The 13,556-nt window shown below is 42.3% G+C and overlaps 1 protein-coding gene across 1 annotated transcript; it reads right to left on the reverse strand.

Moving 5' to 3' along the window:
* Window positions 1–280: 280 nt before the first annotated feature.
* Window positions 281–2,773, reverse strand: Rrs1 (ribosome biogenesis regulator 1 homolog). Its single transcript, XM_010611450.3, has one exon. The coding sequence runs from the start codon at window positions 2,663–2,665 to the stop codon at window positions 1,568–1,570; it is 1,098 nt and encodes a 365-aa protein (XP_010609752.1). The 5' UTR covers window positions 2,666–2,773; the 3' UTR covers window positions 281–1,567.
* Window positions 2,774–13,556: the final 10,783 nt, after the last annotated feature.

Raw genomic sequence — 13,556 nt, forward strand, 5'->3', positions numbered from 1 at the left:
GCTGCCCTTTACAGTTTGGGGACTTGGAAAAGGGAGAGGAATGAGGCACACTTCCTCCTCGCTGAATTCATTACTCTTTGCCTTCCGAAAGTATTTTCAAAATAAATTATCAAGAGACTATGTTTAAACTTTCAATGGTAAACCAGAATCTTAAAAAAAAAAAAAAAAAAGTCCTATACTCCTCGTGTGTTTTTGTAACAGGGCCAGTAACTGTGTCCACTGTTGCTGAGTCAAGAAAGCCTAAAAACAGGCCACCACAAAATGTCAGAATTTCAAAGTTGTGTTCTGTGAAGTTTTGCTTTTTATAAAGTTGTTCCAGGTGCTGCTGGATTGTCAGAACTTGCCATGATTACACTACTATACTATACGACGGCTTAGCAGTGTTTAATGTTCACATTATTAATAATGTTATAACATATGAACTATTCTTTCACAATTTCCAAAAGACCTTATACTGTACACATGGGACAGCACTTTAAAAAGGGGACAAAGCTACTTAATTTTAATTTCCTAACAACTGTCAGACCAAAAAGAGCAGGCTGACTTTCACTCTATAGCAGTGAAAAAGTCCCTGAGATTCTCGATCTACTATGAATCATTTCCTAGACATACTTTATTGTACAGAGATGAGATTCCTAAAATCAAGAGATTCATACATAAGATGACCCAAGACAGCTATAATAAACACTTCATCTAATTACACAGACATAGGTCAATTTAACAAATTAATCAAAAGATAGTGATATTCCAATTAAAGATTTTCTGGATCTCTTTCTCTTCCCCAAACAGATGGGTTATAAATATTGAGAAATAATTAAATACTGTCTAGAAAAATAAAGGTTACCATTGTTTTTAGTGTAGCCCAAATTTATCACTTATGACAGTGTGTACAGTGTTGGCAGTTGTTTTTATAACACATCAGTTGTACTAGGCTTTTAATTTTATATTTAATACCAGAAGAAGCTAAGGTTTCTCTAATAAAAGTGATCTCAGTGAAAGCATTATAATTTAATTACATTGTTTTTAAGAAACAAAAATAATTTGTACTAGATACCCAGGTCGTTGGCTTCATGTACATTCTACCAATAGTCAAACAGAAGCATTAAATAGACACATTTCTTATATCTTTGTAAGTTGTAAATCCACTTAGAAAATAGTTTTTCCTCTTGCTCTTTGCTTTGATAATCATACAAATGTTATAAAAATGCACGAATATGTAAATCAACATACTCTTAACTTTCTGAAATATGGCCAACAACTCCATATCCAAAATTAAAAGGAAAGATGACGATTCTTAAAAGAACAGAATACATTCCTGGTTTCAACCAAATTATTTCCCTTATTCTTATGTCCTCAAATACACCCTTATCCCCAGCTAAGTTCTCGGTTAATTTGTACAACAGTGGGAACAATTTGTACAGTCCATTTGTGCAGAACACAATTTTGTCCCTTCAACACCAAGCTCAATGAGGGAGGTAGTCACCTCAATTTGCACCCCCCGACCTGAGCATTTTATATATACAGTACCGTTCTTCCTTTACAAGAACAAGGCCGAGGATGAAAAGTATTACTTCCTCCTCTTTCCTCCTTGGTGCTGCCCTCCTTTCCTCTTGCTACCCAAACCAGGTGGCCTGGATTGCATCTTGCCTCCCAAACCTCCTTTTCTCTTTCCTCCCTGGCTGGGCGGGCCACCTTTCCTCTTGCCCCCAGAACCCTGCCAGCCCCCCTTTCTCCTGCCCTTCTGGCTCATTTTCCTCTTCTTGGCGGCCTCCTCTTGGTCCTCCTCTCTCATCTGCTTATTGGTGGCCCTCGTCACGTCCAGCTTAGGTTTCTTGTTGTTCATGATGCGAAGTAGCTCCAACTGGTTCTTTTTCTCAGCTGCAAAGTCCCCGAAAAGGGGCTGGAACTTCCTCTTCTTACCCGAGCCCCGGGGCGCCTTCTCCTTGGGGAGGCGCTCCTGGAAGCGCCCCACAGAGGCGGTGGAGACCTTGGCCACCTGCATGGCGCGGCCCAGCTCCTCCTTACTTTGGTGTCCGGTGGGGTGCAGGCCGGCTGCGCTGGGTAGCTGCGTCTTGTGCGCGCGGGCCAGGTTACGCAGTCGGTTCAGCTCGTTCTTGGCCACTCGTTCCTTCTTGGCCTGAATCCGCTTGGTAAATTGGTCTTCCAGGGGGTCGGCGCCATCGGGCACTTCGATCAGCCATTCCTTGGTGTCGTCCCGGGCGCGCTTGTAGCCCCAGCGCCGCCGCCACTGGCCGCTAACCTCGTCCCACACTAGATTGGTCTTCTTCTTGGGATGGATGCCTTTGAGGCGCGCGAACTGCTGCCAGCGTGTAAGCGGCCGCGGTTTGGGCACTGGTTTCTCACGCGGCAGGTGGGTGGTGGGCTCCGGCAGACGCGCGACCAGCGTTTCTTCCACGCGCTCCGTAGGCAGCTGCCACAGCTGGTTAATGAGCAGCTGCGTGTTATCACGCGCCAGGGCCCGCAGCTCGGCCTCTGGAGCGGGTCCCGCTTGCCGTAGCGCTGTTGGGGGATTCCGGTCTGAAGCCAGCAGGTTTCCCAGGTCAAACTCCAGCTCTAGCTCCTTATACACCGTGATGCGCTGTAGCTTCTCTGCCTCGTCCTGCTCCGCCTTTGCCAGTAGTTCTTCCACGCTGGGCCCCTCCATGGCTCCAGCTCAGCTCCCTCGCTTTAGTGCAGCCGCTGAAGTTACTTTTCCGAAAGAAGCGGACAGGATACCGGCAATGTAACCACGTGCAGAGACGCAGACATTCAACCGGAAGAGAAGAGTTAACTTCCGGGGCATCCGGAAGTAGCTCTGGACTCGGGCCACCAAAGGAAAGGCCGGCAGAGGGCGATATTGGAGAGCTGATGGCGTTGGAGGCGGAACTTCAAATTCTAGCCCGGTTGTAGCCGGTATTATAAATTTCAGGACTTGTTTGGGACTTCGGTTCCCAGGATGCAGCTGGCTGGAAACTGTCGGGATTGGACGCGGGCTGTTCGAATTTCTAGGCCGCTTTTGGCTTGGGTTCTTCCAGGTCGAGTGAGAGTCCAGTTTAAGTGTAAAGTTGTTCAAGTAACCAGCCTTACTGGGGGTCACATTATTTTACCAGAGTCTTGGCTCGCCTGCGAAATCCCCCTTGTGAACGGAGAGATACAGATCTACAGAAAGGTAGGTGTAGTGCACAGGTATGCGGCACCCCAGCGCACTGACTTCGCTCCTGGCTTGCGTCTTCTCGAGACAAGAGCCTGCCGGCCTCTTCAGTCACACCACTTTTGCCTTTAAAATCATGCTGTTGAAGGCATATTTAGAAGATTCACAGATTAGCATTAGTTTAAAATAAAGAGGTAGACTGAGCTTCCCTCTTTCCTGGTGGTTCTTAAGTAATTAAGAATACATAAGTTCCAAATGTATTTGCAGGTGGCTGCGTGAGTCACCCTGCCATGTCTTTAGATCTGATCTGTGTTACCTTATGAATTCATCGCAGGCACATTGAGTTGCTTCAGTGCAGATCGGGTTAATTTCTCTCCTAAATGCATGCCGTGTATTCTCCATCGGCTGTATCCCCAGCAATCAATAAATGAACACGAATAAAACGCAAAAAAAAAAAAAATGCTGTTGGCTCAGTTTTATTTTCCACTGTCACTGAAGCAAGTTGCCATGTGTGACTCGTAACATGCTTGTTTCCCAATTATTTCTAACCCCTTTCTTCTTTTTCATCTTAGCTATTTCTCCAGAGTTTTAAAAACATTCCCCATGTGGGGGGGGGTGCAGGCAGAAAAAGCAGCAATTATATTTTTGTAGCAGCTGTTGGGAAATTTCTAATTAACAAGTGAACTTGTATGGAGTTTTTTCCCCAAATAGCGATAAGAAGGTAAAAGACATGAAAAATTTTCATCTTTCTTCAATATATAGATACTTTGGTCAATAAAAGTTGCTTTTTAATTTGTCTTTAGTTATGGTTATTATTGCTGTTTATTATTTTTGAGACAGGTTCTCACTGTGTAGTTTAGGCTGGCCTTGAACTACACAGTCATCCCTCTGCTTCAGCCTCCTGAGTGCTGGGGTTATAGGCATGTGCCACCATGCCCGGTAAAATTTGCTTTTTAAAAAAGCAATTTCTTAATTCTTCGGATATTGAATTGTAGGGAAAGATGGGTCCCTAGCCATGGCCCTTTAAAAATTAGGATAAAATAGCCTCTGTACTGAGACTGTGAGCAGCAGGTAGTTTTGTAGTTTTACCCCTGAAGCAGTCTGGTTTTGCTTTTGCCTCTATGCAGGCAACAATGTCTACTGTTCCTCCTTGTTCAGATGGCCATGCCTACCCAAATTTTCCTGTTTGCTCAGAAAAGCCACACCATAAGCAACAACCCAATCAAGTGCAGCTGCCCTCAAAAAGAAGGGTCCCCAGACTCCTACCCCATAAAACAGGACCGCTGACCCATATTCAGTGGTTACCCAGCTCTGAGGCCCCATTCCTTCGAGTGGCTTTATATTTCTTCCTTCTGCAAATAAACTTTACCTTTTCCATTTTCTGACTCCTCTTTGTCTTTCTGCATTGGAGAGAGAGAGCACAGGAAAGTTTGAGGGTGGGCTGGTGACCCCAGACCCACAGGATGTGACATTTTTGGGGATTCATCCAGGATTACAAACAGACCAGCAGACATGGTCATTATAATCCATCCTAAATGGGAGTCAACACAGGACACTCCATTTTCTTTTCATCTCACTTTCTGGAGATCCCACTGAGGGCTTCAGCACCTTATATGGCTTTCTGGTGGTCTGCAAGGAATGAACAGAAGTCAGTAACTCATATGGCCCAGTGACGATTTGTCTAAGGGATCCTGGCAGATGAAAGCCTGGCTTGCTACTCCTCAGGCAGCCAGGTTAGGGGATTATACTCATATGCCTATGCCAAGAGGACTGACACTCTCTTTTGCAATGTAGTCTGTACCTGGACTGGGCTTTATACATACCTGCCTATCGCTGAGAGACCAAGGCCTGGTCTGTACTTCTTGAAGGACTTAAATTGACCTGCTTATTGCCAAGAGGGGACTCCCCTTGGTTCTGTTAGTGGCAAGACCCTGTTTGGGTTGGGGATGGGGAGATCTGTCAGCCAAAATGATTCCCTGATCCAGTCATCTCCTGGCATTAGATGCAAGTGAGACTTATATTTGATACTTATATCCCCAGGGAAATGCTCAGTTCTTCACTTGAAAGGCATTAAAGAATTCATTAATCCTTTTGTGCCAGGAGGTCTTACAGGGGCTGACACCCTGGTCAGAGCAATGTCTTTTCTGTTTTTGCTTCTGGAATTCAGTAGAACAAATCTTTCACACTGAGTAGATATAATATTACCATTTCGCGTGCCACTTTGCATTTTACCACCATCCCAGGAAAAGATATTGCTAGGTGAGGAGTAAGAAGGAAAGTGTCCATTGCCTACCACCTGAAGTGGTAAGGAAAAAGATATATAGGAGACTGCACCCGAGCTCCAGGTTCCACCTAAATGGAGATTTTCTGTTCAAAGATAGTGCAGGAGAGATAGGAAAAGATATACAATAGATGATACTATAGGGCCCCAAGGTGCTGAGGTCCCCACATTACAAATTACGGCACTGCAGGTAATTTAAAAGCCCTTTTTGGTGGTCAGATACACCTCCCTGGCCTTCCATAATTGGCAAGTTCAAAAGTATAAGGACTATCTCCATTACTCCTATTGGGGCCCCAGACCTTGTCCTCCATACTACTGGCCCTGGTCCCCCCAGAAGGAAAGAGTGAATTCTTGGCTTAAAGCACTTCCTGAACATCACCTCAAAGGTGAGGCAGACAACTTCCTTGGGGTGAGCATTAGGGAACTGGCAAACCTTTTAGGCCTTTTGGGTGGCCCCTGTCCATGTTCAGGTATAGTATGGACAAATTCCTAATGGTGGTGGGATGCGCCAACTGCAAAGGTCTAGGTCATAATATACTCTCTTTAACAATACTTACTGAGAGAGGTATCCTCCATATTGGGAGGCTTTGTTACATTGCCCTTTGTCTTTCCTCAGATAGGACCCAGATCTTTAGCAGTTCTATCTTGCTCACCCTTGGAATGCCTTCTAAAACACTGGAAGAAATTAGACTCCCATATTATAAAGCAAAAGACTTTATTTTTTATTTATACTGATGTTTGGATTAGATATCTGCTGGGAGACCAGGAGAGTTGGCCAGAAGGGAGGACCTAAGCTATAATACCATTTTTTTTTTTTTTGTACCAGGGATTGAACTCAGTACCTTGTGCTTGTGAGGCAGTTGCATTGCCACTGAGCTAAATCCCCTGCCCTATAATATCATTCTCCAGTAAGACCTGTTTTGCAAGAAGGAGGGTAAATGGAACAAGGTGACCTATGTGCAGCTGTTTTTTGTCCTTAGGGATCACCCTGAGTGGTCATCTCAATGTTCCATTGACTCCCCTTGGCTGCTATGACACCAGGATTCATATGAGGCCAGGAGCCAAAAATCACAAGTGGGGCACCCTCGAGGGAGGGAGTTGCCAGGGCCTGGCTCCTGCTTACTCTGCGATAAGCCCCACAGCTGGATTATTACCCCTTAAAAACAATTTGAGAGGGAAACTAGGTCAGGTCCCCTTTATCTATTTGTGGCCAAGGGAGATCAGGTGAGACTTGGGAAAGTTTTACTGATGATCAGGATGGATAGTAGGGACTTTGAGACTGAACTCACTGTTGAAACTTATCTGGGAAGAGGTCATATTCCTCCTGAGTAACACCTTAAACTCAGGAGAAAAAGGCATGGTCTTAGGAGCTGCAGTGACGGCTGGAAACTCATTATGAAACCCATAGGGGAAATGTGTTTATAGTGCTGAATGGAAAATACCTCCCACATGCCCCCATGGGGGAAGCAGCATGCCCATTCTCCAGGCCCCCATGGGATTATCAGACTGCAAGAGGGGAAGAGGCCTGACTCCATTTCCTGTATTGCATCAAACAGGGACCAGAGACAGCTAGAGTTAAACGAATAAATTATGCCATTCAGCCAGATTTATTAAGAGGAAAAAATGCCTCTGTCAGTGTTATTACAAAGACTTAAGGATCCTATAAAGCATACTCTTATAGATCCTTAGAGTTGTGAGGAAGAGGTCCTCATGAAAGATAAATTCCTGACCCAATCAGCCCCTGACATTTGCCATAAGCTCCTAATGTTGGCAGGGGACTAGGAAAGGATTTGGCTGTCACTGGATGACTGTCTCAAAGAGGCCACAAAGGTCTTTTACAACCAGACAGAGTTCCAACAGGAGGAAAGAGGAATCAGAGTCTAATGGCTGTCCTTTGAGGCATTTCAAGGGAAGAACATTAGAGGGTGAATTATCCTCTAGTTACCAGTGTAAGAAGCCAGGGCATTTCAAACAAGACTGCCCCCAGTGAAAAGGGGGTGCACACAAGCCTCAATTCTATCTTATCTGCCAGAGGAACCGCTGGAAAAAGAATTGCCCTTACTCATGCTTTCAGCCTAGCCAAGGCTGTAGAGTAAACATACTGACTCCACGTCTCTCATGTTGTCTGTGCCCATGCTATTTGGAGGGAACAGGGCTTGTGGACTTTAAGGGGGTCTCCTATTAAATATGCTTCAGAGATCTTACAACTAATTGAGGCTGTACACCTGTTTCATGAAATAGTTGTATGTTGACTTGAACACCAAAGGGGACAAGATCCTGTTACTGTGGGCAAGAAAAGGGCAAGGTGGTTGCCTCCTGACACTTAGAATGTCCTTTTCTGTGGTCAGCCAGTCTGTTCCCCTCTAGCTCATCTGCGTACTCTGATCAAGAAGTCTTACAAACCCAGAATCAGGGATGAACCCTTAGCTGTGACAGATGGGGGGTTTCCCCTACTGCATGCCTCTTTGTACCTGATTGCCTGGCCTATGAGGTAATGAAGGGCATCCATGATACTTGCCAACTCAGAAAAAATACTCTTACCCCAGTTATTAAGGTCTTGCACTGAAATATGTTACAAACTACAGTACAGCAAGTAGTCAAGGGCTGTGAGATGTACTAAAAAACCCACAAAATGCCTGATTAACCACTCAGAGAATAGTACCAGGGTGCTTATCCTGGAGAGGATGGGCAAATTGATTTTATTCATATTCTCCTCGGTTTGGTTGACACACACAGAGGTGGGTAGAGGCCTACCTTACCACATCAGAAAAAGCAAGAGAGGTGGCCAGAGTTCTTGTCATTTGGGGTCCCTTGTAGCTTCCAAAGTGAAAATGTCTTTTGCTTTGAGGTTTCTCAAGGTATCTTCAAGGCCTTTGGCATTGATTACCATCTGCATTGCACCTGGTGACCACGGTTATCAGGACAGGTAGAACAGGCTAATAGGATACTCAAAAGGCACTTGCTTAAGCTGGTACAGGAATGCAAGACCACTTGGAAACAGCTCCTACCTGCTGCCCTTTAAGGGTCATAAATACACCCAAGTTTCAGAGGCTGTTTCCCTTTGAATTCCTGAATGGGAGACCTTTCTCAGGAATGGCATCCTAGTCAATGAAGAAACTGAGGGAGCCTGGAGGCAAATGAGATCCTTAGCCCAATTCCAGCAAATCCCGTCAGCCTTGAGGCAAACAAACAAACAAACAAAAAGAACCCCACAAAAAAACCAAAACCCTCCAGACCCACTCCACCTAGTAAGCTTTTTTTCTGCCCAGAAACTCCGGTACTGTAGTTAAAGCTTTAGACACAGGACATAAACACACAGGACCCATGAAGGGCCCTTACATGGTAATTCCATTCCTACTTTAGTTAAGGTGACAGGACACAATGCCTAGCTTCACCATTTCCAGGTGAAATTGCAGATGGCTTCTGGAGGGAGACATGCAGAGAGATTCCCCTTTGGTAGAACTGAGGCAACACCTGAGTCCATGGAAGATCTCAAAGTTCTCTTCAGAGGACCATAAGATTTTTGGAATCAAAGCTGTAAAAATGTAAATGTTCCTCCAGATGGAGCCGACCATGTTAGTTCCTCCTTCCTTCTGTGTGGACCATTAGCCAGATTGACATCCTGTTGAACATCATCCATTACCCCAGCCAACCCCTGCTTTCAGCTGGAAGTAGCCAAAGCAGTCATATTCTTGATTACAAGGGGGAAATGTAGGGAAATATCGAATGCCTAGGTAGGATTGGAATAGGGACCTGGGCCATTTAAAAAGTAGAAGAAAAATAGCCTCTGTACTGAGATTGTGAGCAGCAGGAAGTTTTGTGGTTTTACTTGTAAAGCAGGCAGCCTGTGGTTTTAGTTTTCTTCTGTAAAGGCAGCACACTATCCTGGTTTCTCATTTTGCAGGTAGCTATGCCTACCCGTTTTCCTTTTAGCCCACAAAATCCAAACTCCTCGCAACAAGTTGACTCCCAGTCAAGTGCAGCAACCTTTGGAAGGAAGGGACCCCCAAACTCCTACCTCATACAACAAGACTGCTGCCCCATCCATATTCAGTGATTACTCAGCTCTGAGGCCCCTACTTCTTGGGGTGGCTTTGTACTGCTTCCTTCTCAAAATAAACTATTTTTGCATTACACCATCTTCTTACTCCTCTTTATCTTTCTACACTGGAGAGAGAGATAAGCTCAGGAATATTCGAGAGTGGGCTGGTAACCCCAGACCCACAGGATGTAACAACATTAACTTTCATTTACTTTTCTAAATGTTTCTCAGTTACCTCTTTTTGACAGGGGAAATCATTAAAGGTGATTCATTTGTTCTTTAATTATACAGTGAACACAGTTTTTTTGAGTGTTTTTTATCTAAGCAATTCATTGTGCTACTAATTTGATAAAATAACAGAAAAGTGTTCTTGAAACACTTTATTTCAACCATGGATCATCTTTACTGATTTCTAATTTTATTTTGGAAGTACTTCAGTGAAAAATTGTAATTTTCAAATTTTCTTAATCATAGGCAATTTTTGTATCCAAGTGCTTCATTTTAGTTAGAAATCTATACTAAAATCTATTATTTATTTTTAAAATGAAGAAGAGGTAGTGTTAAAATTTTGTGTAGTGTAGAAAGAGAATAAACTACCAAACATTGTACATTTGCCAATGAAGAACTTTAGAACTTAGCATAGTAAAAATTGTTAGTCTTTTAGAACTGCCATGAGTTTTTTTTTTTTCAGCTTTAATTGAGTTTGTTGGTACATTTTAGGGATACAGTACAGTTACATTCATTGTTGGGATCTTGTACCTCTACATGACAAGTCTTGATTCTTATTTTTTCCCCTTACCCCTGCCCTCCCTTCATCCCCTCCTCCCCTCCTCATCTACAAACACTTTATTTTCATCTTTTCATTATCTCACATTTTTTTCTTTTCCCTTGTTACCCTTCCCCTACCCATCCCACCTTCCCTACACCTTTAGCTCCTTTCTTCTCATTTCTAAATGACAGTAATCTTATTAGGATCTTATGTTTTATTGCAGATTATTCACACCAGGGAAACTATTTGGTATTTACACATGTGTGACTTATTTATTTCACTTAGGAGTATATGATTCTTTTAGTTCTCTTGGAAAGATACCCAGCAGAGGGATGACTGGGTCAAATTGAACCTCCAGTCCAAGCTCTTTGAGGTATCTCCATATTGATTTCCATAGTGGTTGCACCAGTCTGCTCTCCCACCAACAATGGAGAAGGGTTCCTTTTTCCCCACAACCCCGCCAACATTTGTTATTTTGTGATTTCTTGATAGCAGCCATTCTTTGTGGGGTGAGGTGGAATCTCAGTGTTGTTTTCATCTGCATCTCTCGAATGATCAGTGATGTGGAACATTTTCTCATATATTTACTTGCTGCTTTTACTTCTTTGTCTGAGAAATGTGTGTTCATTTCAGATGCCCATTTTCGAATCGGGTCTTTATATTTGGGGGGGCTGATTGTTTTGAGTTCTTTATACATCCTTGATAATATTCCTTTGTCTAAGGAACAGCTGGTAAAAATTTTTTCCCACATTGTAGATTGTCTCTTAGTTCTGCTGATGGTTTCTTTTGAAGTACAGAAGCTTTTTAGTAAGATGAGATCCCAGTTGTTGATTCTATCTGCTAGTTCCTGTGCTACTGAGGATTTGTTCATAAAGTCTTTTCCTATACCAATGTCTTCCAGAGTTCTGCCTAACTTACCTTCCAGCAAGTTTAATGTTTCTGTTTTAATATTGCTCTCTATAAATTGTGTTGCTCTGTATATGCCTTTTACAGAGAAAAATACATATCACCTATCATAGCACCTTGTTTTTAAAAAAATGAATGAATTTTCTGCATTTGCACAATCTAACCACCTATAAGATAGTTAAGCACCACTACCTGATGGCTTTTGTTATCATTACCATGTCCTAAGAGAATGGAATTGGTCAATACATGGATGAAAGGTTTATGTAAAAAGGAAAGCTGGAGTTTGGGAATTTTAGAGGTGTTTGCATTCAAATTATTTCATTCATTGAATCATTATTTTTAATTACATTTTAATTTGTGAATGTAAAATTCCATTAAGAAGTACTTTTATGTTTTCTTAATAAATTACAAACATTTTTTGTAGGTCATTTTAGAGAAGATTTGTTTAATATGCAATTAAGTTCTGAATAATTTTCCCTTAAGGAAGGCAGATGCATTTCAGTTTATCTTTGCAGTCATTGACCATGTATGCACATATATTAATCTTTTCCATATGAGATATCTACCAATTTTTCTTCTAAATTTCCCACGTACCCAACATTAAGAATATACAGAGGAGTTATAATTATACCAAACTGTGGTGGATTAACTAATAGTCAAATTTGAACCCCCAACTGAATCGAGTCAGTGTTGTTCTGGGTCTGGACGATTCACCTGAGGATTGTTGCCAATGGCATAAAAAGAGAACTGGAGTGGGAAGATTGTATGCTTCTTGGAGAAGCTTCCCTTGTCTGGTTTTCCTGTTAAGAAAACTTGGTTGTTCTTATCGTCGTGAGGGATGACTACTGTTCTCAGGGGAGCTCTGGTCTTCACCTTGAGTGCCATTTCCTGGCTCCAGTGCAGATCTCTCAGCCTGGTGGCACAGATCCTTCACCCCTCTGGTATAGACTTTCTAGTTTCCACCACTGGCCTTTAGGCCTTTTTAGTTCAGATCCTTGATACCAACTTGCGTGAGACTTGCTGTGGGCTCTAAGACTATGGCTAGACTCTGGAGGACACTGCCTTGTAAAATCCTGAGAGCAACACCAATAAACATAAATTCTTGGCCTCTCTTAACCACAGATTGTTTCTAAGGACTATTCACTCATTTTATTTTGAAGAACACATCTATGAAAAATCAAAATAATGGATAGAAAAACTTAAACTATGACCACATACATGTCTAGTAAATTCTGTAGCCTATGCTTTTATTTTTCTAGTGTTGTGCTTGATAAGGACCTCTTAGTTGCAGGTAGGTGTCACTGTATCCTTGTCAGTATCTCAGAGTGCACTGCAGTCTCATCCAGCTCCCTGAGCAATGTGGTGAAGTGAAAGATCAGTGGCTAACAGTGTATATATTTACCCCAAGGCACGTATAGGACTTATTATTTAGAATGTATAAATAATGATCCTGGCATTTCCCAATATTTATTTCCCTTGTCTTATTATATAAGAGTGTGAATTTTCAGCGTGGGAAGCTGACTTATGGTGGGGCCTAGGTTCCCTTCCCTGGAAAGACTTTGGATTTGAATGGAAACAGTTCTAGGTCTCATCTGAAAAATATAGATTCATTTTTAGCTTATTCATCTGAAAAATGTAGGTTCATTTTTTTCCTAGTTGACTTTTACAGTTCATTTGTATGATATACATTCTTCAGTGCCTTTATTTATTTCTTTAAATAAGGTACTATCTTTCCTGGTTATTCATTAAAGTTTTTGAACGATAGGTTGAAGGGAGGGCAGGGGCTTGAAGGGAGGGCAGGAGGATAGGGGGGAAAAAAAGAAGCAAGATGTGTCATGTAAAGGTACAAATTCCCAATGATGAATGTCATAATATTGTATACCTAAAATGTACCAATAAACTTAATGAATTACAAAAATGTTTTTCAGCAATATACCTCATTTTACAAACCTCTCCTCTCTTAAGTCTTTTTTTTCTCATTGAGTTTATTGGTACATTTTAGGTATACAATATAGTTACATTCATTATTGGGATCCTGTACCTTTACATGACAGGTCTTGGTTCCCCTCTTAAGTCTTAATAATGTAAACTTTCCTCCCACTGTGTGGGGTAATCTAGGAATGTCATTTAAAAAATCTCACTTGAATTTCTTTGGGGTTGAGAGTGCTTGTCCCATGGGAAAGAACAACTTGAAGAACTTCTCTGAATATCTCAGTCATTTTGTGAGTGTCTTCATTACCTATAAACTTGAAATTATTAATTAAGCCTGACACTGCATAAGAGCCCTGATTTATGGCAATCTTTTGGAAATCTGTTCCTTTGTAATAGTTCACCACGTAAAGAAGCCAACTATCACTACTATCATAGCATTTATTATTGCCTGTCCTTTCTCACTTTCCTAGAGCCC

Source organism: Fukomys damarensis, unplaced genomic scaffold (genome assembly GCF_012274545.1).
Source record: "Fukomys damarensis isolate Sample0158 unplaced genomic scaffold, DMR_v1.0_HiC HiC_scaffold_5, whole genome shotgun sequence".
In the NCBI taxonomy this organism is placed as follows: domain Eukaryota; kingdom Metazoa; phylum Chordata; class Mammalia; order Rodentia; family Bathyergidae; genus Fukomys; species Fukomys damarensis.